At 58.7% G+C, this 23,119-nt stretch overlaps 1 protein-coding gene across 5 annotated transcripts in view; it reads left to right on the forward strand.

Annotated features, from left to right (window-relative positions):
• KCNIP2 (potassium voltage-gated channel interacting protein 2) overlaps positions 1–23,119 on the forward strand; it is a gene marked incomplete at its 5' end in the record, with an annotated part of 44,068 nt that overhangs the window by 17,214 nt on the left and 3,735 nt on the right. For 2 of the 5 annotated variants that reach the window (XM_082053829.1, XM_082053830.1), the window contains one exon: positions 22,384–22,483. The exons of 1 other annotated variant lie outside the window; for it this stretch is intronic. In XM_082053829.1, the coding sequence (XP_081909955.1) occupies positions 22,384–22,483 (100 nt within the window). Of the gene's footprint in view, positions 1–11,076; positions 11,180–22,383; positions 22,519–23,119 lie in introns of those variants that run through there. 2 more of the 5 variants (XM_082053827.1, XM_082053831.1) reach the window with 2 other exon arrangements.

Below are 23,119 nucleotides of genomic sequence, written 5' to 3' on the forward strand. Positions count from 1 at the left end.
GGAGGTGACCCAGCACAGCCCCAAAACTTGCAGGCGGGCAGCTGTCTTTCCCCTTCCCATTGCCGCGGCTCTAGCAATGCCGTGTCTCCTTTCAGTAGCCCAGCAGGTTTTCTGGGGACACAGGCTGGCTCAAAATATCCCTTTGCCCTTGTGAGACACTGTGGGGACTGGAGTTTGCCTGTATCTGGGGCAGGGGCTTGGAGACCACTGGCCTCATTGGGGCAACAACTTTGGGAGAAGCACGGGTGAGGGAGGAGTCTGGCAGGGTGCTCCCTGCAATGGCATCTGTGGTGGCTGTGACCCAGGTGATAGATTGCCAGAAAGAAAGTGTGTAAGAGTGGGCTCAACAGCCCTGATTTGTTGTTTGTGATTTCTGCTTTGTCTTTCTGGGGGAGAGGTACATCAGTGACCAAGTGGCTTTGCTGCCCTTGTGCAAGGGCAAGACATGCGGTCCCTGGTGCCAGCCTGAGGAGCGCATGCTTGGAGGGAGCCCTGGGATGGGAGCAAACTGACTCACATCTCTCAGCAATGCACTGTCCTTGCAAAATACCTGCTGAGACTTGCCAGGTGCAGGATGCACGGGGATGAGGACAGTCCCCTGGCTCAGCCCATCTGGTCCCCATGAGTTTCTGTCTTGGTGTCAGTGCATGACGGCCTCTCTGGAGACCTGAGGACCAACCTGGAGGGGTCATGCTGCTTTAAAAATCACTGTCCAGTTCTGGACTGGTTGTAGCACCTGGGGATGCTGGTGGGCAGCCAAGCCTGGAGGTGAGGCGGGTGACATGAGTGCTGGGCTCTTCTTTTCCACTGTGTCCCTGCAGGCTGGCATGGGCTGGTCTCTGCATGCTGATGGGGGATATGTGAGCTCCCCTGTCCCACACAGCCATCACTATCAGGGTGCACAGGGCAGTGCTTGCATGTCCAACCTTCCCGGGACATGCTGGGATGGAGCAACCTTCCTGCCCAGGTGGGATCTGGCTCCCAAGGAGCTGGATGGTGGGTTTGGGATGGATCTGCAAACTTTGCTTGCTGTCACGTCCTGCGGGCTCTGGCACCCTCCTGTGGCTGGTCTGCCACCTCTCCTGTATCCCACGGGCTTTTGGGGTGCTGTGGCTGCATTGGGCTGAGTTGTGCTGGCTGGTCCCGCGGTGATGCAGTGGTATCTCTCTCAGCGTGGGGGGAGTGCTGCTTTTGCGGGATTTGGCCTTGTGTCACACAGCTCAAGGGTCGTTTCAAGAAACTGTCCCAGTGTGTTTGTGTTGTGGGTTTGAGCCAAGAGTGGGGCTCCTGGATACTGTAGATAAGGACTGAGAGTCCTAAACCCCTGACCTGCCCCCAGAAGGTGGCAGGAGGGGACTGGGCACCACTGACAGCCAAAATTTCTGAGCTTTATTCTGTGGGCAGGTGGTCTGCAGGGAATAGGTTCACTTGGGGTGTTGCATTCATAGACTGCAGCTGTGCTCCTGTGTCCACTGAGATGACCAATCTGGTTCAGTTGTCCCCTTCCTCCTGCAGGGCTGATGTCCCTTGCAGCCCTTTCCTGGCCCAGGGCTTTGTGGGTGTGTTATTGTAGGGTTGCAAACCTCTTCTCTGTTGTGTGTCACACCTTGCTGTAGTGTCTCCCCAAAACTTGCTTAGCCCTGCACTGACTGGTGCAGCATCCCCTGGTGCCTGTTCCCCACTGCTCCAGGGCACTGTCTGCCATGGTCTGGGGCCTCTCTGTTTGGGGGACTGCCCCCCTTTACAGGGGCATAGCCAGCATAATAGACAGGGGTGGCTTGGGTTGGAGGGGATGGCCCTTCTTTTAAGGAGCCAGAGGTGAGGTTACCCCATACCAAGGCCCGGAGGGGCTCATGCCCCATCCCTTGTTGAGGCATCGATAGGGACTGGGTAGTCTGACTGTTCCTGGCTAGATCACACCTGTACCCCCTTTCCCAACCCTGAGGGACCCAAAGTTGTATTTTCCATCAGGTCTCTTTTTCTTCGCTTCCTCCACCATTAATAAGAGATGAGGCTTATGAGATAATAGAGCCTGGATGGATGCAGAGCCAAGAGATCCTGCTGGTGCAAGCTGTGGATGTGATGTGGAGAGGGAACTGCAGTTGGAAAAATGGGACTTTGAGAAGGGATGCGGTCACCAGTCTGCACAGAGCATCTTGGGCTGGCTCTGAGAGCAGGGAAATCCCACTGCTGCCACGTGCCAGACTCTCTTCTGGCTCTGACATACTGTGCAAGCTAGCGACTCACTGCCAGGCTGAGCTTTGGAGTGAGCAGCTCTCAGCCCTGACAGTCTGGGAGTCTGACTTCTCTTTCTCCCATCCTTGCACTGATTCTCTTCTCTTCTCTTCCCATACGTGGAGCCAGCGGGAGCGGGTGGTTGGTGCCAGGGATGCAGGATGCTCGCAGCGCTGGAGGGCTGATGCTTGGGGATGCAGGACGTTTGCACTGCTGGAGTGCTGTTGCCACAGGGATGCAGGACACTCACAGCTGGCTGGAGCAAATGATTGATGCCCAGGGATGCGGGAGGCTCAGAGCACTTGGTAGTGGGAGCGGAGCGCTGATGCCCAGGACAGTACAATGCTCTCCGTGCCGACTCCCCTCCGGAAGGAACACCCTTCCCTGCTCTTGGAGAGAGGCGGCCCTGGGATGCAGCAGTGCCTCATTGGTCAGCGGGACCTGTGGAGTCTGCGAGTTGCCATACCAACCTGCCTCTGGTTCCTGGCCAGCCGGGGCGTGAAGTGCCGGGTCGAGCTGCTGGCAAGGGGCGGACCAGGAGCCGGGGCGACCCGGGGCTCTGCCAGCCAGGAAGGCGTCCACCCGTCTCTCCCGGAGAGCTGGCTGGCACCGCTGGGCTCCCCGGCCCCGAGCGTCCTCCTGCCGCTACTCCCTGCAACTTTGCTGCACGGAGGGGGCCGGCGGGCTGGCACGGCGGGGGCGTTACCCAGGCACCCCGCTCCCTCACCGAGCTTGTGGTCAGCTTTTGTGTGCCTAAGCCCTGGGAGGGGCATCGACGCCAGCTTCGCGGCCCCTTTGGATTGCAGCCAGCCTGCACAGGAGCATCCCAGCCCAAAACTTGCCGGCCGGCAGCCTGCCGCCTGGGAGCGGGGCCTGGCGGCTGCCGCGCTGCCGGGCGCTATCTGCGCCCTCCCCGCCGGGCTGGACCTGCAGCCGATGTCCGCAGGTTCGCTCTGGGCAAGGAAGGCTCTGTCCTCCCCCGGGCATCGCCTGCTGCTCGGAGGAGCTGAGGGACTGTTTGCCGGCTGGGAGGGGGGCGTCTGGGTCCCTCCCCAGCGCTGTGAGCTGGAGCCATGAGCCACTGCCAGCAGCGCTGCAAGAGACAGCTGGGCCGGGTGATTCGCTTCTTCTACCAGTTTGTCACCGGGACCCTCTCCCAAGGTAGGTGCCTCCCTGGGAGGCATAGGGGCTCTGTTCCATGGGAAGGGGTTTTTGTCTGGTTGGTTTTGTGGGGTTATTTGGGGAGAGGGGAAAATGCTGTTTAGGTGCTGAGTGGTGCTGAGCTATTCAGCCCCAAGTGGAGGGGTTGCACTAGGCTCTGGGGGGGGCAAAGCTGAAGATGCTCATGGGAGGCAATAAGAGACTCTGAAGGTCCCCTGTGGACCTGGGGTGACAGAAATGTTTTATTTGGGTAGGGGACTGGTGCAGTGAGAAAACTGCTGTGGAAATAAACTACAGCTGGTCCGACCCTCTCCTGCCATACCAGGCATCTGCTGCTTCCAGGACCAGGGCTGTGCCCTCAGTTGATCCAGCCAGCCAGGGAAACCCTGGGTGTGCCCATGGGCTGGGACAGGGACACACCCTGGTGCCTTTATCCACCCGTGCTTGCATCCTGAGATGCTGCCTGGTCCTGAGGACAGAGCTGTGTACTGTGTGCCCCCTGTTTTGCTGTTACAGCCATGGCAGGATGTGCATCCCCCTGCCAGCACTTGCATAGCCCAGCCAGCTGGCCAGGACCTGCTCTCCTGGGTGTGATCCTAGAGCCACCTCCTGAGCCCAATGGGCACATCTTGGGATGGTCATCAAGTACCTGTGTGTGCTGGGACCATGGGTGACCAGTTCCTGTCCCTGTACCCATGCCCCTCTGCTGGGGGCAGGTTGCCCTCCCTATGGCCTGGCCCCGCCAGGGACCTCCAGGCTGCTGCTCTGGGCCACAATGGTGCTGGGGAGGGACATGTCACGCCAGGAGCAGCAGGGCCAACGTGGCAGTGTCACGCCTCGGAGCAGGGCTGGGATTTGCACCACCTTCGCCAGGACCCAGCCTGCCTAGAAAAACCCTCCCAGGCTCTATCATCTCCCCTGTCCCCTAGGTTTCCCCAGCCTGTGCCCATGCCTGGGTCCAGTGGATGGTGGGGGCACCCTGGACACCTCTTGGTGTAGCACTGGGGACTGGGACATGGGAGCTGTATCTACCCTGTGAACCATACCAGGCTGCCGTGTCACCTCCCTGCCCATGGAAACCTGAGCCCTGTAATGGAGAGTTTCTTGGCCCCAGAAAAGCCTCCCCACAGGCATTTCCCATCACTTTGCAGCTCCGTGGGTCCTTCAGGGCTCCACACCAGCCCACAACATGGCAATAGGGGAAGAGGTACCAGGGTAAGCATGGGCCTGGCTGAGCGGTGTGACGAGCTCCAGAGGGTGGGTGTGCCTGCAGGCAGTGCCGGTTCTGTTGCTTCTAGTTGGCTCCATTGGGCACCAGCCAACCAGCCCAGCGTGGAGGGGCCAGAGGATGAGTTAGCTGAGTCCAGCCCCAGGTGTGTGGGACAGAGCTGCAGGTAATGAAGTAGAGTGGGAAGGGGACCTTGGGTTGCTCCCTTCCTCATCACCTGCAAGGATGTCCTGCAGGTCCTTGTCCTGGTGTCCTGGGCTTTGCAGCTGGGCACTCTGGGGCTGGGTCTGTAGCGGGTGTCTGCCAGCACTGGGCCTCCAGGCTGGTTGTGTGTGGTGCTGAGTGGCCTCAAGGGCTCAGGCCCCTGCTGTCCCTGCAGCCCTACTGGGTGTGCTTGGGGCATGGATGGGAGCAGAGGGCTAGGCTGACAGTGGGGCACTGGCTACCACTGCTCACTCTCTTCTTGGTGTCCTCCCAAGCTCTGGGCAAATCCAAAGTGGGGTGAAACCCAGAGCTGTGCAGCTCTGTTCCCCACTAAGGATCGGAGCTCAGGATTGAGAGCTGGATGTGGAGCTTGCACAGGCTTGTCCTCTCTGCAGCATCCCCTCCTCCCAAGGCCCTGCACTGGTCCATGTGGTACATGGGTCACTGGAATGCTGTCCCCCCTCCAGCTGCTGTTCTCCCCCATTGTCCCCTTTTGGGGGCCAATGAGCCCCTCTGCCCTCCCTGCATGGGTGAAGGAGGTCCCACAAGAGCTCACCACGGAGTGCACTGGGTACCCAGCCAGGCAGGTCCTGGGTGGGGTGCCCTCCCAGCTGGGTGCCCTGGGGAGCCGGCCAAGGACGGGTCGCTGATGGGGAAAAAGAGAAATGATTCAATCAATTAACCAGATTAAAACTGTGACTTCACCTCCCCAAAATAGCATTTCACCAATATTTTAATGTGCTTATTAATAATCTGCTCGCGCTCTGATTAGCAGAGAGGTAATAAGGGATCAGCTGTAACCTAAATTTAACTCTCCCTAATGGATGATGGCCTCAAGAACCAAAAAAAAAAAGAGAGGCTCCTATCCATCAGGCTGGTCTCTTGGCACCCAAGGGACCACAGCTGCTGCCCAGCTGTGTCCAGGGGCCATTGCCCGTCTTGTGGCCCACTTTGTCCCCTGGCACATTCTGTGGGGGTAGTGTCCTAGCACCCTGCGGCACTGGGCTAGGAGTACCCTAGGGGTAGCCACAGGGATGGCTCCCAAGCAGGGAAGAGCCTGGTCAAGGTGTGTGGTCCCCTTCCGAAAAGACAGGTTGCTTGGCAATGGGTGACTGCCCCACTCCCTCGCTGTCTGCTCCTGTCCTGCAGCAAGACAGTCTGCTGTGCCCAGCTACTGGCAGTGCTGGGAGGATGGGGACAGTAACTGGCTGCCTGATGGTTCTGGGTGTTGCCCTGTTTGTGCCCACGGTGTGCTGTGCACATGGAGCTGCTTTTTGGGCAAGAAACCCTGCTCCTGGGTGCTTCTATTTATACATGGTGGGTGGCTGGCAGGGTGTTTAATTTTAGCCACATGGTAGGGATGTGCTACCAGCAGCAAGAGCCAGGGCAGGGGATGCTTCACAGCTGTCATTGTCACAGCCCGAAGGAGGACAGGCAGCATAGACTCAATGCCAGCCTGGGCTGCCCATCCTGGCACAGCTGTGCCTGGGGCAGCATTACAGGGCCTGCCTCCCTCCCCAGCACTGAGCCATGGGCACATGCTGGGGCCACTCTGCTACTCTGTTCTGTGTCCCCTGTAGATGCTTGGAGCAGCTGGTCTTGAGGGAGAGAGAAGGAAGTTGGGGATGGACCCGGACACCTGGGTTCTGTGCCCTGAAAGTGGCATGGCTGAGGCAACATTGTGCTCCTCACCCCACACTTGGGTGGCCATGTCCCCTGGCTGTAGCTGCAGGGGTGGGGATGGGATGTCTTGTATGCAAAGAGCTGCGGGGGTGGAACACTTGGGTCCAGCATCTTCCCCAGTCACGTGTCCTGTGGGGCAGCTGGTGGGGCTGAGCATGGTCCAGAGACTGGAGGTATCTCAGGCATGGGCAACAGCTAATCCCGTGGGGTTTGGGGTCTGGGAGTGAGTGTGCCCAAATGCACAGTGACACTGCCCAAGTGCACCTGGCATCACGGAGCAGGAACAAGGCTGGTTGGCTCTGACTCCGAGCTGAGAAAAGCAGATGCTAATCCCAGGCATTGCTGGGAAGGTGCTGCTGGGGTGCAGGGGATGGGATGCCAGCACCCTTCGGCCAGACCCAGGTCTCTGGGCCAGCTGCGATGCAGATACACCTTTCTTCAGGTCCCCGTTTCTGGAGCAAAGATGGGCACAGGCATCTCAGTGGAGATCCTGGCATTCACCAGTCCCAGGCTGTGGCATAATTCCCTGGGGAGCCCCATTTCCAGGACTCGCAGCTCCTCCTGCGGGCTGGCAGCAAGGGGCTCAGCCCTGAGGGTTCTGTGGTCATCAGTGAACTCAGAGCAGCTGTTGGGCTACAGCAATGCCTTGCTGGCCCTGTGGCATAGAGACACAGCCACATGTGTAATGAGCCCCATCTGTTCTCTGACCCATGCTCCCTTCTCCTGGCTGATGGTGGCACTTTCCCCCGGGCCGGGAGGGTTATTTTTAACTGTTTGCCATGTGCTGCCTGAGCACAATTAAGGTAATTGGTTTGGGAGCCTGGCTCTCACATGCTGCTCCCAATTACCTGCCTGCCTGCCCATGCAGCCCCCCGCCTCCCTGCCTGGGGTGGCCAGCTCCTCCGGCAGAAGGGCTGCTGGGACAGGGCTGTCCCAGATTGCACAGCAGGGCTGGGTAGGGGGCACAAGCAGGCACAGGGGATGGAGCCATGGAGAGGACATCCCTGCACAACGACAGCCTGCTCTATGCCTCCCTGATAGCCATCCTCCTCCTCATCTCCTATTGGTTCACCACCCGCTGCTTCAAAATCATCAGCGGCATTGAAGGTATGGGGTTGGGGACATGGGGGGACAAGGTGATGCTGATTCATCCTATCCCCTTCCACATGCCAGGTGACAAGGCAAGCCAGGCATTTGTTGTGGAAGAAGGGTATTAGGGATGCCCCTCTGCCTCTCTGGAGCACTTCGGTGTCCTCCTCTGTCATTTTATTTGTTCCTCCTGGCCCTGGTCTTGCTCTGCAGTGTGTGAGAGAGGCTGGTGGCAGCCACAGCTGAGCCATGGCAGTGCCCAGGGCTGCTCAGGGGCAGCCGGCTCTGCCGTGCTGCTGGTGTCTGGGTACCACTGCCCCCCGCTGTGGGATGGAGATGCAGACAGGCTCCCTGGTGCCTCCCATGAGGGGTGCCTGGTGCCAATGCTGGTGTCTCAATCTGCATTTTGGGGCTACCAGTCCCTTTGGGCATGACCTATATCTTTGCTTCTCAGCTGGTGTGTTGAGGAGCTCTGGGATGTGCCTGGGTCCCTGTTTCCCTGGTAAAGGGTCTTTCCAGGCCCCACTGCAGTGGAATGTGTGTGCCAGGGGCTTTGCAATGTGAGACCCACAAGTCAAGGAGCAAGGAAGAAGGGGTGGCACCAGTGCTACATGTCTGGGGATGTGCAGGGCCTCTACTGTCTGGGGCATGCGTTTCTCCCTCCATCTGTGTGACCTCTCTGTCGTGGCTCAGCCAGACCCTCATGGCTCTTCCTATGGCATGGCCAAATGCTGACTGGCTGGAGGGTCAAGGAGTCACCCCTGGGAGCCACAGCCCTTGGTGGGGTGGGAGGCAAAGCCCTGCCCTACTTCTGGTGGGGTGCATATACTTTGGAGGGCTGTTTGAGGACCCCTTGCAGGCGACCGCACATCTAACTTCATGGGCAAAGCCCCACATGTGGTCCCACATGTCTCCTCCATCCTGGGGGCAGCTCCAGGTGGAGGAGCATCCCTAGGGAACGGGATGAGCTGAGGGGGTGGTCCCCTGGCACACCCAGCCCATCTGGAGCTGCCCTCGGTGGGAGAGGCTGTGCTCTGGGCAAGCAACCCTGGTGAGTTTGGGAGTGCTGGGCTCTGACACAGTGTGTGGCACTTGGATGTGGGACTGGCAGCAGGTACCTGTGCTGGTCCTGGTGGGATCCTCTGTCATGCTGGCAGTGAACAGCGGAGAGCTTTTATTAACGGCTTCAGTGTGGAAATGAATAACCCTGACATGGTGGCTGGCGGGTGATTTATTGCTGCTCGGCTGGCTGGCACGGGACAGACACAAGGGCAGGCAGGGACGCTGTCACTCCATGGCTGACCTGCCACTGCCCTTCATCCCCAGCATCCCACAATGCCAGTGGAGGTGCATGGGGGGCTGAGGACAGTCTGCTCACATGGGCTGAGTAGGTTTGCTTTGCAGAGGAGCTGCCCCAAAACTGTATTTGTTGGGACAAGTCCCATAATTAGGTTGCATAATTATCCCTCTGCTGTGTGGGACAGGCGTCAGCCCTGGGAGCAGTTGGAGGCTCAGAGAGAGGATAGATTGCAACCAAGGCTCGGCAAGAAAAATGGCTTTAAAAATGCAGTTGATGTCAGGGAGAAACTTCCTCCGGGAGTGTAATAAGTCTGTGCCGCCCTGTCCCCAAACAGACTAGGTCAGGGCAGAGGCGAAGCCAGGAACCAGCCAAGTGACATCCAGGCTTAGTGCCTGGAAACGTGCTTCTTTCCAAGAAAAGGAAATGCCAGGTCTGAAAACTTCCAGCCTGAGGGATGTTTCCCCAGGGAGGACTTTCATCTCTCTTACCAGGCTGCTTCTGATGCATCGCTGGCATCTTCCGCTGGCATCAGAGCTTTGGGAACACACCCCAGGCAGGCAGGAGATGCCAAGCCGGGTGGCACAGAGCCGCTAGATGGCCTGGCCATCCCATGACCTGGGACTGAGCCACCAGCCCTCTCCATCCCCTGCCAGGGGACAAATCTGCAACCTCCTGGGCTGGGAATGGGGGCCTGGGTGGGGGTTCAGGGCCTGGGGGTGTTGGTTTGGGGCAGCCCTTCTGGGAGCTCTTGCCAGCATCAGCCAGCGCCTCAGCCATCCCCTTCCCCCTGGTGGGTGTTCCTGGGTGACATTTCTTCCCCTGGTGCAACATTTTCTCCCGGCACAATGACAATGGAGAGGAAGAGGGGCTTTTCTGCCTCCATCCCATCTTGCAGGGCCCTTTGTGGGTGTAGGAGAACCCTAGAGCTGGGCAGGGGATCTGCCCCTTAGCCTGGGCATGGCCACCCCACCTGCTCCTGGGGCAGCTGGCCTTGCTTCTGGGGGCACAAAGTGGGATGGGGAGCAGCAGTGGCATGGGGGCAGCCCTGCTCCCTGCCTGCCACACTGGTGCTGGAGTTAGGAGTGGTTTTGCATCATGCCTCATGTGGGACTCACCCACCTGGGGACGGGCAGTGCCAGCAGCATCCTCGAGGGAAGCTGTGCACCCCAAGAGGTGCTGAGCCCTGGTGATGGGGCAGGGACTGGCAGGCACCTGGCCCCCTGGTGGTCCCTGTGGCTTGTGATTGAGCAGTCAGGCAAGGGCTGGGATGCTATTAAAAAAAAGTGTAGGAGCTAAATATAGCTGTGTGTGTGTGCGCTCCAAGCACATAGGCGCCTGGGTTTGCCCTCTGCCTCCAGTTACTGCTCGACCTTGGCTGGGTCCCTTGGTCCTGCTGGGTCCCCAGCCCCTGTGTCCCCTCCTCTCCTGCCCATTGCTGTGCTGCCTGTGGGTCTGGCAGCGTCTCAGGCATCCTACATCACAGCCCCCTTTCCATGCCTGTTCCCCCAGCCCTGCTCCCCGTCTCCCCTTGACTCTCCCAGTGAGATGGCTGGACCCATCTGCCTGCTTGAAAATGGGGCAGCTGGACCTGTTGCCCCAGACCCACCCCAGGACACAGTTGCGGAGACCTTGGGTTGCTCAGCCATGGTGGTGCCCATGGGGCCGGCAGTTGTGTGGGGTAGAGAGGACAAGTCTGAGTCATTGCCATCCTGGATGTTTACCCAGTGCCCAGCATCCTGTCCCTCCCCATGTCCGCCCCTGGGAACTGAGTGCCTTTTAATATCTGTGGCCTGTTTCCTTAGCAACTGCATTAAGCAAATCGATGGAGGTGGTGTCATTGGAATGGGAGGGCATGCCTCCTTCCGCCCCGGCCCCCCCATCACTGTCACCCCCCACACCTCCCCCGCTTGGCCTCTCTCTGCTCTCACTCACAGGCACGGCCCTGCTCTCCCTGGGCTCTCGGCTGTGGCTCCTCACGCCACCCGCCACAGCCCCGTGCTGACCCCTTGCTCACCCACAGCTGATGGCGGGTACTTCTGAGTAGGGGGGTGACAGCTGAGAGTGGCAGGGGTCTCTAGGGATGCGTGGTCCAGCAGCCGTGGTGCTAGGGTGAGGGAGTTCCATTAGAGAGGTGGGGAGGGGGTGGGACGGTGTAGGGCCATGAAGCACCCCCACCATGAACCTCGAAGGCCTTGAGATGATCGCAGTGCTGGTGGTCTTGGTCCTCTTCGTCAAGGTGCTGGAGCAATTTGGCCTCTTCGAGCCCGTGTCCTTGGAAGGTAACGGGTGTGGGTGGTGCTGGCTCCTCTGGGAGCATGGGGGGCAGCCGGTGGGTGTCCAGAGCTGCCCTCAAAGATTATCTGAGGGTGCTGCATCCACGGGAGTGTCCTGGGATATGGTGTTCATCTGCTGCTCATAGGGGCAAGCAGGGAGATTCTGGTGTGAGGTGTGGGATGTCCTGCCTGCTCCATGCAAGGTTGCAGTGGCTGGGGCTATGGGGAGGGGACAGGGCTGGCAGGGTGTCTGCTGCACAGTGGCGACTTTGGTGTGTGCTGGGGTGCCATGGACCGTGAATGTGCAAGTGGGCATGGGGGTGTTTTCCAGCACCTCTATAGGAGCAAGGTGTCCGCAGGGTCTGTGGTCGCCTCATCCTGAATAGCACAAATGTGAGCTGTCAGACTCAGCACCAGCAGTCAGGACTGTGCAGGATGGGTCCCTGCTGCACTCCTGCTCTTCCCAGAGCACCCTTCTGGCCCTGCAAACCTGCTTGCAGGACAGGAAAGCATGGGGGGTGGCAGTTTTCACTGCTGCTTAACTGCTTGCTTTGTCCCTGTGCTCCAGCGGCAGTGCTCCTAGGTGGATCATGCCAAGAGGGAAACTGAGGCAGGGGCTGAGCTAACTGCCAGGCATCTTGCCTGTGAGCCCCAGGAGGACCACTCTGACTGTACCCAGATTGGACCCCCAACCTCCCTGGTTCTGCTGGTAATTTGGGGGGAGTGCCTGCCCCAGACCATGTTTTCCCCTCTTCCCTGTGCTTTTGCTTCCCCGCGCAGCTGCCTGAAGCTGTGGACCAAAGTCATTGGCATCAATTTTGGCTGATCTGAAGCACACTGGTTCCCAGCCGTGGTGGAGAGGGAGGAGGCAGAGAGCCCCCTAGCCCCTACAGCCACCCTGCTGAGGGGTGCAGAATAAGGTAGGGGCCACCCTCTGGCCTGTGTGGCTGCTCCTTGCCTGGCCCATGCTCCTCTGTCCCCTGGGGCACATTCCTTGTCCCCCTGCAAGTGACTTTGCTCTGACCTGGGCCAGAACAGGAGGCTGAAGGTGGGGTGTCCTGTGTCCTGCCTTGTCCCTGTCAGCTGGTACTGCTCCAGAGGGGACTGGGATGGACAGTGGCATGCCTGTCTCCCACACAGGACAGGCCATGCTGCCACTCCGCTCTCATCCTCAGGAGGACACGGTGTCACTGTGCAGCATAGGGAGGCACAGCCTGCCCTGCTCTACCGCTGCATCCCCATGCTGAGGAGCTGTGGGATCCCTCTGACCTCAGTGGAAATTTGCCTTAGCTGTGGTGGTGTGAGTGGGACCCAGGTGACCTGGATTAGCACTAATTGCTCCCATCACCAAAAGGTTCTCAGAGGAGAGGAAAACATGTTGCTTAAGGGGCAGAAATTGTCTGAGGTTGAACTGAGCCCTGGGCATTGTACATGGAGTCCTGCAGGCATGCAGCTGTGTGTTGGGATGGAGGTGAGATGCTGTTTGTGGCTCACCCCTCCTCAGCTCAGGAGGCAGCAGGTAGGAGACTTTGCTATCTGGGGAAGGTCCCAGGCAGTGTCTGGTGCTGGGAAATGCCGAGTCCCCTCCAGCGGTTGTTTACCAGCCATGCCTGGGCTGGCAGTGACAGCCCAGGAACCACAAAGAGCCTGAAACTCTACACTAATGGCTCAGGTCTGCTAATGGACACAGGGCCATAGCACCTACTCCAGAGCCATCGACACTCTCTGCTGTGTTCCCCCTGCCCCGGCTGCTACTCTGTGCTCTCCCTGCCCCATCACTGCTGGTCCCCTGCCTGTTCCCTGCCTATGGCAGTCTCCCTGCCAAGGCCATGCAGGTAGTGTCCCAGGGATAGGTTGTGCCAGGAGGTGTTGTACCTCCATGGTGGTGGGCTGGGGATGGGGCATCCCCAGAGACCAGAAAAATGCCCTAGCCCTGGGGAAGGGTTTGGTGGGAGCGTCTTTCAGCGAGACCTCATCTGCCTCTGGGGGGACCATGAAGGGGAGAGGGATGACATGGGTGAGCTAGCTGGCCTCGGAGCAAGGGCTTGAATGGAAGCACTGGATGTCTGCATACTCTCACCCTGTCCCTTTAGCAGTGTTCCCCCTCAGATCCCATACAACCAGACCTGCTGTCTAGCAGCAGCAGTGGAGCATCTACCATGGGTGCATTGTGCTCCAGGAGCTCCAGGGACAATCGATGCCAGAGCCAGTGTTGTTTACCAGCTGGTTAATCGCTGATGGACCATGTCATGCCACTGTTACTCTGTGTGACCACACCTGTCCCCAGCCCTGAACATCTCCTGGTGTAGCTGCACACGTGCTGCTGAGCTGCCCAGGGGGCTCCCAGCCCCCTGCCAAGAGCTCACTTTAGCCAAGCGCTCAGGAGGGGGCAGGCAAAGAGAAACACTATTGATTTTGGCTCCTGAAGTGCAGCATCAATAATTCAGCATGGAGCAATTGGTCCTGGCTGGGAGAAGAGGTGGGTGGGAGGTAAAAGGCAGTAGAGCCACCCGTGTAGTTCAGCCTTAGATGAATATTAGATGAAGCTGCAGATTGCTGTTGGCAGGATAATTGGTGCCTGCCTGGGGCTGGCAGGGCTGTCCCTGCCTTGGCTGGGTCAGGGTCTGTACAGGGGGCAGGCAGGATTGGGGGTGTCTTGGAGAGCCCCCAACCTGAGATACTCTGGCCCCTGCCCTCTCCAGTGGGGCTGTTGCCCCAGAGCTGAGAATGCAGTGTGGGAAGCATGGCCACCTCCTGGTGCCTGGCTCAGGGTGATGGTGATGGTCCTTCTGGAGAGGGGATAAAACGAGCATCCCCGTGGTGCTAATGAGAGCAAAGCCCTGTGCCAAGCCCTGCTTTCCTCCTGCTTTCCAAGAATGACTTTGGCAGAAGTGTGGTGTCTTGGCTGCAGGAGGGACCAGCCCTTTGGGGCACAGTGCCAGGGGTACTTGGGCTCAGGGCACCATCCAGCCTGGCAGGTTTGGCAGAGCTGAGAGGTCAATGCAAACTGGCTGGAGGTGGGGTAGATCCTGGAGCATGGAAATCCATCTTGAGACAGCTGTAGGTGCTCCAGGTTGAAGTTTGGGGTTTTCTGGGTTGGGATGCAACAGAGATTTCTCCATGTGCAGTGGGTTTAACCCTTGCCTTTCCTTTTCCAAAGGCTGACAGGTTTTTCAGTTGGCTGGAGGGCTGGGCAGGGTCTGGCGGCTGAATCAGTAGAGAGCTGCCCACTCATGGTGAGGGCTTGCAAAGTGGGAGGGCAAGGGCCAGAGATGTACAGTAGCTATGGCCAGGCTCTGAGTTTGGATTGTGGCATAACCTTATACTCTGAGACATACCATCGCTGGGCTGCATCCTGCCAGCACTGGGGTCTTGGAGAAGAAGGTCTCCTGGGGCCCCTATGCTCTCCTCTGTGGATCATCTTCCACATGTTCCACACCCAGGGACATCAGCCCTAGTCATTGCTGTGGACACAGGATGGGCTGCACTGTCTTGCTCTGCCTGGATACAGTGAAGCTGTGGGAGAAGGGGACTTGGCACTGGGTTGCCTTGGCTGTGACACCCACAGCTGCAGCCAGGACAGGGCATTTCTCCCAACGCTGAGCTCCCCGAGGACCGCAGCACTCACTGCACCGATTCTGCCATGGCATGGTGTCATGTCCTGCTCAGCCCAGCTAGATGTAATTAGCTTGTTGAATCTATTCTCCCTGCGGCCTTGTGTTAATCACTTTTCATATTGCTTCCCTCCCACTTCCCTTTGGCCTGGCTTACTCTTTCTATTGTTGATGTGCCTGGAGAGGGGAACATGAGGACCCAGCTGGACACAGAGCAGGGACCCACTCTGCTGAATCCTGCCCCAGAGATGGGCTCTGAGCTAGAGGATGGAGGGGCAAGGAGATCACTCAGCCCCAGGGAGGTGAGAAAATCTCAGGCTGGAGAAAAATCAATAAAGCCAGAGAGCAAGGGAGCCTGTTGGGACAGCACTTCTTTGCAGCCCTGCTCTGCTGGTGGAGGATGAAGCCTGGGGGTCCACTGGGAGACGCTGGCTTGCAGCCGGCCTGGGGCTCTCTAGCACAGGCTGCGTTGGGCTACAGGGTGCTGTGAGAGCTCAATGAGGTCTCCTTCACCTCTCTCTTGCAAGGAATTGGACCCCAGGACTGGGCACAGGTGAGACTAGAGGTGCCTTGGCCAGGGCTCTGCGGGATTGTGGTCACCAGAGCTCAGGCAGTAGGAGGTCTCATGTGCTGTCCACGCTTGGCTCCAGCATTCCCTCACAGGAAGGCAGGGAAATGTCTCATTCCCCACAGGCGCCTGCCCAGGGTCTTGCTGTGCAGCTGGAGCAGAGGGTGGCCACATTGGAAGCAGATTTTAGGCAAGAGATGCATAGAAAACTGGCTCAAAGAAACTTTCTACTAACCACTGCTGCCAGGCTGGGGTCTCTGCCCTGCTGCCCACAAGGCAGGGCTTTGGGTGGGCTGCAGGGAGCCCCCACTCTGGCTGGCTGCCCCACCATGCTGCCCTCCCTGGAGCACTCCAGCACCCTGGAGTGTAGTGGGGTACATTCCCCTCCAACAGAAAGCAAGGTACCCAGGGCTGGCAGGTCCCAGCTGTGGCTTCTCCACGTGCACGTCTTGCACATGGCTGTGACTGACTTCCTGGTGTGGAGAGGTGCAGATGTTCCCCCAGGAGGTGAAAAGGGAAGAGGTGAGGGTGGCAGGTGTCTGTGGATGTGATCAGCAGACAAGACTGAGCTCCAAGGCAGGGAGTTCCTTGTGCTGTGCCGTGGGTGCACGTAAGGTGGGGACAGGTTTGGTGGTTTGGGCTGAGGGTCCCTGCTCGAGAGTCCCTGCGCACAGCTCGACTCCAGGGATGGTGCTACCACATGCTGCTGTTGGGGTGGGAGCTGGGAGCAGGTGAGCCTCCTCTACGCACCCAATGCTGCCAGCTCTGCACCCCTCCATTGTTTCCAGTGCTGTGGGGTGCCTGTGTCAGGCTAGGTAGGTGCAGAGGCGCCCTGGGGTGAGAGCTGACCCCTAAGTCCCTTGGGCAGCTGCATGGGCTCCCTCCTCCTCTGCAGCCTGAGGGACCCCAGAGGGTGCTGGGGTGGGAAGAGGGAGGGCCAAGGCAGGTTTCTCCTCCCCTGCCCTCCCCTCTCCTCCCTTGCTGGGTCTGTCACTGACAGACCAGCTGCCTGCTGGGGCTGTGTGTTTGGGAGATGTCAGTTGCTGGAGCACCCTGGGACCTGCAGGGGCTGCAAACGGTGGGCGTCATCCTGCTGCTCTGCTCCACGCTCAAGCTACTCCATGCCCTGGGCATCATCGACCTGGCCAGGGGAGGTGGGACAGGGATGGGGATGGGGTTGCAATGAGATGGGGATGTTGTGGTAGAGGTGTTCCTCACCTCCTATCCCAGGCATTGTAGGGTGCTTGGGGGAGGTTTGGGAGATTTGTGTGTTTTGGGGCATTTGGGTGGCATTAGGGTGTCGGAGGGTGTCTGGTGGCATTGGGGTGTAGAGAGCTGGGAAAGTTAGGTCTGAGGGTATTTGTGCTGGGATGCTTGGGAGGGCACTGGGGTGCAAAGGCATGGGGATGTTAGGGTGGGAATATCTGTGGACATTGGGATATGGGGTGTTGGGGTGGACGATGCTAAGAAATTAGGGTATCTGGGAGCATTAGGGTAGGGGATATCTGGATCTGGAGGCACTGGGGTGCAGTGATGTGGAGGTTACTAGGGCCTAGCTGGGGTGTAGCAGTCTGGTGGTATTGGGGTGCAGGGGGCTGGACTTCGTCAGATAATGGAGGGCTGCAGGTGACTGGGGCTGGGGAGAGGAGTGGGAGCTGGGGGCAAAGAATGATGGATGTGGGATACGGCATCGCACAGTGGAAAGCTTTCCCTGCTGCCATGGGAATTGGCAGCTATGGGGAGAGTGTGGATAAAAGAGGCTGGAGCCCCTGTCCCCTTTGCCCACCCTGTGGAGCTGTGCCAAGGTTGGGGAGGGAAGGGGCTGCTGCGCTCCCTGGATTGGCAGGTGGGTGCTGAGGACAGGGTTGGATGTGGTTAGACAAGAGGATCCAAAACATGCTGGAGTGAGGGGTGTGTGACCTGTTGCTTGTGCCTGGTGATGGTGAGAATGCAGAGAGCTGCATGGTGCTTCTGTCTTGTCTCCTTCAGCTGCATCCCTTGGCTGTGCCACAGACAGTCCTGGCTCAGACAAGGGCTGCCAACAGACTGCATGAGTGCAATTTGGGGTTTGTTTGCCCCCATCCCATCTGCCTCCTGGCTGGCGCTACAGATGCTGCAAGATGAAGGGGCTGCAGCCTCTCAGGCAGCCAGGTCTCAGATGGGAGCTGTGATGGGAGGATGTGATAGGAATGACCAGAGGAGCAGAGCAGAGAGAAAGGAGGAGGCTGCTGTGCCCAGGGGTTGCTTTCAACCCCCTTGTGATGGAGGGTGTCCCTGAAATGCCTGGGACTGGGCTGGGCTGTGACAGAGGCATATCTAGGCTTTGTTCCTGTGCCTTACTGGGGCAGGTATGGATGGCATCTGTGTGATGGGTATGCAGAGTACCAGCTCTCTTGCAGGACATGCTGCCTGCAGCCAAGAGGAGCTGCTGCTCTGTTGAGGCATTTTTTTGGGTAGCTCCTCTAGCACCTTAGATGTGCTGGTTCCTGCTGCCAGAGATGTTCCTGCCAGGAGGTGGTGATGGACACAAGGCAGGATGTGTCCCTGCATGAAATTTTTGTGGCAGAGTGATGCACACAGCTGTCCCAGTCCCTCAACCTTACCTGCTCTGCTTGGGGAGGCCCTGAGCCCCATTGTCCCTTGGCAACCTGTGTCCTGTCCTGTTCCCTGTTCGCAACATTTCGTACATGGTTTGGCCTGAGAAATTATTATTCTGCCAACGTCTCCTTTGGGCACAGCCAGGCTGTCTGAGAGCGCTGTCACAGACTCGGGGTGGGAATGGGGACAGCACTGCTGTAAGCCCTGCTTGGCTCTGTGGCCCCTTCTAGCCCCTATCTCCCTTCAGGGGCTGCTCAGCATGAGGGTTGTGCAGCTGCTCTCCACTCTCTGGTACCAGGGAACATCCTGGCCCTGAGCCTCTGCTCTCCCATGAACTGCAGGTCTCAGCAGCTTTGCTGCTCCCAGCTCCTTCAGCCCTGCTGGGTCTGGGTGTTCAGGCTGAGGCTGCCCCTGTCCCACCCCAGGACAGGGACTCTCTGTGTCCTGCCCCTGGAGATGCCAGCTCTGATTTCTTTCCCCTAATGGATGACTGTCTGGCCCCAGCAGCTGCTGCAGGCACTTTGGCACTGGTTTCACTCAGCTCTGTCACCACTGACTGATGAGGGTCATTTGCAAAGCTGCTGCTGGTGGGACCCATCCTGTCCCCCCGTGGCTGCTGGGGGGGCTTGCTCTCTCTTTCTTCTGCCAGCCTTCATTGCAGACCCCACAGAGCTGCGGTCCCCCTGACTGGGAGGTGGCACTGCCCGAGGCTGGGTGCTGTGCAGGGGGAGCAGAGCTGGGGGCTGGTAGACCCTGCACAGGATAATGGTGAGCCACAGGTTGTAGGGGCAGCTGGGCTCAACATTGTTGCCTGGATGGATGCAGAGCCATGGCCTGCGGGGGTGGGGCTTGGGAATGTGCCTCTGGCCTCCCAGGAAAAGGTGATGCTCTGGAAGGGGATGGAGGCTCTTCCACTGGAAAGAGCATGTTCTGGGAAGTGCTGACCTCTTCTCCCATGCTACTCTGGGCCTGCCCTGCCCCTTTTGGCTTGTTCCCTTACTCTGGCTGGAGTTTGCCATCCTGATCCCCAGCCAGGATACCTGAAATGGCAGAAGATTCCCTCGCCCAGCTGCCTTCTGCCACCCCAGCCCTGCTGCCAGGGCAGATCATCCCTGGGGTACCAGCTCCTCCTGACTTTCCAACTGCCCCAGTGTTCCCCCATGTGGCAAAGCAGGGGCTGTGGGAGCTACATGACCAACCCTGTGGCTGCTGGTGCTCTGCTCCCGTGCTGGAACAGTGCTGTGCTCAGGTGCTGAGCTGGGGACACTGGTGGGTCTTGCTGCTATGGGATGCACATCTTCAACCCATCGTGATTATACATTTACTGATGGATTATTACTGAGAGTGAGGAGGAAGTTTTGACACTGCCTGTTGGTTTGTTATTGTAGGGTCTTTTCTAGCAGGAGGGTGCTGTGGAAGGGGGTGGGTTGGTCTCCCCAGCCAGTTGTCATTGGGAGGCCACTGTGGCTCTGTGGGGAGGGTGGGGACATGGTTATGCATTGGGCTGACCCCAGCTGCTGCCTTCTCTCTGGGGAGACCACAGAGCTGCCCAGGCTTGAGTCCTACCTGGGAAGGGGGGTGTCAACCCAGCAACATGTAACCCCCCGACATGGTGGCACTGGCTGGATTCAGCCCCCAAGGACACAGCAGCTGCTGGTGGCTCAATACAAAGTGGTCCATGGCTGTCCCAGTGGTGGTCTCTGTTGGGCTCAGGGATCTGCTGCTGTGGGCCCCTGCAGAGCCAGTGTTCAGCAGCCTCTGGGATTCATTTCAACAGCATGGGGATGAGAAATTCCTTCCCCTTTTGGTGCTGTTCAAGGATTGAGGCTTGGTTTGTGCATGTGTTTCAACGTCGCTGGGTTGTGGAGAGATGCATGCGAAGTGACAAGTCACTTAATCCAGCGGACCTCCAGCCACAGATAAAACACTGCCAGCCCTCTCTGTTGGCTTGTTTTGTGCCCAGCCACTTTGTGGGTCTTGCAGAGGGGTGGTGGGAAGAACGACATCTGGAAAAGGAGCTGTCAGTGACAGGGCTTTGTGCTGTAGACATCCCGTGTGTCCAGCGGGGCAGCACACATACAGGCTCCACTCCCCATCTGTGGGCAGAACTGCTTCCTAGCAAGGGGAACCCAGGGAGCCCTCATACTTGCTCACGGTTTGGATGTTGGAGACAGGAAGAGTATGGTGCGTCCTTCCCTGCAGAGCCCTCAGGTGCACCAAAGCCAGGACAGCAAAACACCAGCCCCGGTCACCCCTCTCCTGTTGAGCTGCATGTGCTGAACGTGCTCCCTCCCCTGCCCTGGGGCCCCTGAAATCGGGGTCTCTTCAGTTTCCTCCTTAAGAAAATGCCCATGTTCTTTATTTTTTTTTCTTTTTCCTTCTTTATAACAAACTAAAGTGTAACTTGCACCTGACCTGACCTACTGCACGTGCCTATACCTGCTGCCCCTGTGAGTCCAACCACAGTTTACTCTCTGTTGCATCTCTCTTGCTGTGTGGTTTCCCTCCCACCCTGCTCCCTTCCCTTGTCCATCGCCCTGGCATTGGGTGTCGCTGTGCCTTCCCTGTCACTTCCCCCTGGGCAAAGGGGCTGCTTCTGCCTCCCAGGTCTGTTGCCACAACTTGGCTCTGCCAGAGTGACCTGGCCCCAGAGCATCCTTGAAAGGCTGAAAGGTGCAATTTCCCTTTTACTCTGTAAATTAAAGCTCTAGAAAAGTAGCTGGGGCAAAATAATGTTTTATGCACAACTGATGCCCACTTCTAGGAGGAAAAAGGCCTCTTTTTCCTCACCTGTCTGCCAACCCCAGAGCAGACTGGAGCCAGCCTGTGCTGTCCTGCCAGTGCCAAGATCCCAGCCCTCACCCTTCCGCCTGTCACCCCACGACAAATGCCAGGGGGTGCATTCGTGCATGGTTCCACATCACTGACATACTGCTGTGGATGCTGCTTTCCTGGGGACAAGTTTGCCCTCTCTGAGTGGCTTTGTGTGATGTCCTGCTGGGAAAATAACCTCCTGGAGCTGTTCTCCATCACCCAAAAGTGACGGACCTGCCTGCTCCAGCCTCTGCTGCCTTGGTGTAAGCTCAAAGGATCCCAAGTCCTGCCTGTGGGCACTCAGGAACCAACCTGCCTAGCAGGGGCTGCTGGATGCAGACCCACAACCCTATCCTGGAGCTCGGTACCACACAGCACCATTTCCCCAACACCTGGGGTTCAGTGTAGCCCCACAAGGCTGAGAAAGCTGCTGGAGAAGCCACATCTGCTAGAGGGCAAGAGAAACAACCCCAAAAACAGGGCTTGGGATGTGTACGCATCATGACCTGCTGCTTGCAGAGGTCTAGGGCACTTGGAGTAAATGTGGTGTCAGCAGAGCCCTAAAGGGACTTCGCACCTTTCATCTCGTGGGTGCCCCACACTGCTGTCTGCCTCCCTTTGGGGGTTGGAGCCCAGCACAGCCTTTATCCCCTCCTCTTCCTCCTCTCCCTGCCTGTGGCATTAGTCCTGCGCTGAGTTTTCTGGCTTGAGGCACTTCGGGGCCCTATGGGAAGGGAGGGAGCGGGTCTGCAGCCGTGGGGCAGTACCAGCTGGGAGAGATGGGGCTGAGCAAAGCCATTGGGGTCTGGATGGGGGATTAGGGGGTGGCGGGGGCATCTGTATAGTGAGGGGACCTGCTATTAATGCAAGGCCACTTTGAAGTGATGGCCATGGGCCAGGCTGATGTGAGGAGCCCCTCACCTGGCCCCATGGCCTGACCAAGGCAGAGCCCTGAGCCCCATTCCCCTTCTGGCTGTCTCCAAGTGGGTCCCCTGGCTCGGATCTCAGTGCCATGCTGGGATGGGGGTGCATGTCGCAGTCTGGGCTGCATGGCTGGGTTCAGCGCATGCTTGGCATTCAGCTGGTGGGTGCCAGCAGGATCAAACCCAGGGCCCAGCTCTAGGGAGGATGCAATGCCCTGGCTCAGCTGCAGGCTGTTTCTTGGGCTCCATCCTGCCCTGCATCCCTGCACAGCCCCACAGGGAGGGAAGGGTCCTCAGGGAGCAAGTATTTGGTCTTGAGACTACAGGGCAGAGTCCAGTCCTGCCTTCTCACGGGTCTCTGGGCTGCTGCACCCAGCAGCTCCAGTGCACCCAAACATGGTCCAATGGGAGGGTGCAGAGGTGCTGGCTGTGGATAGGCCAGCAGGGTTGCCCCTTGCTACTCCCATCCTTCCCAAGGAGGGAAACTTCAGTGCTGGGTTTGTCCTGAGTTGAAGCAGAAAGGCTGAGCAAAGCCTGGGCTGGGCTTTGCCTTCCTGCTTCTCTGGCCTCACACTGCATGTCCTGCCCCTGACCCCGCTTGCCCCACGCTGGGTGCCCAACCCTGCTGTCTGCCGGGTCCAGGGGCCGCTGCTCTGTTAACTCTTCTGCTTGGTGACTCCTTCTTTCTTCCAGGCAACCCGCCGGCCCAAACTAAAAAAGCGCTGAAGCAGCGATTCCTCAAACTGCTGCCCTGCTGCCGGCCCAAATCCATCCCCTCGCTCAGCGAAAGCAAGTGCTTCTTCTTGCCTTTGTGTGTGTGTGTCCTCGGTGGTGCTGCTGCCTGCCCTCCACCCTGACCCTGCCCATGGGAAGGGGATGCCTCCACCACTCCCCTGCCCTGGGTTTGGGACTGTTAGATCAGTCCTGCCGCGAAGGGGTCCAATCTGATGAGCTCTGCACCCATCTCTGCCCGCACCTGCTTCCAGGCTGGTTTTCCCCCTCTCCAGCTCCCTGGAGTGGCTCCCACAGGATGCACAGCAGCAAGACCCTCTTTGGAGCTGGCTTGGGGCAGCGGGACCTTCCTGGCACTGGTTATAGGGCTGGGGGTTTTTGCATAAAGCTCAGTGTTGGTTTGGAGATGGAGGTGTGATGGGGGGTGGGCAAAAAGGGCTGAGCAGGGAGCGAACATAGAACTGCCCAGAGTGCCCCCCACGACACCCTCCACCAGGTATGCTTGGCCACTTGGTGAGTCCAAGCCCCTGCCTGGGGTCTCCCCCTGCCCTGCAGTGTGAGCTGACACCCCAGGAGAAGAGGTGAGTATGGAGGGGCAGGGGTTGATCCACCACATAGAGGGCGGGGGAACCTCCTATGGAGCCACAGCCCCTCTTAGTTGCAGTGGGGTCTGGGGGTGCTGGCTGCTGTGGGCAGG

Source organism: Streptopelia decaocto (genome assembly GCF_964273445.1).
Source record: "Streptopelia decaocto genome assembly, chromosome: 5".
Classification (NCBI taxonomy): Eukaryota; Metazoa; Chordata; class Aves; order Columbiformes; family Columbidae; genus Streptopelia; species Streptopelia decaocto.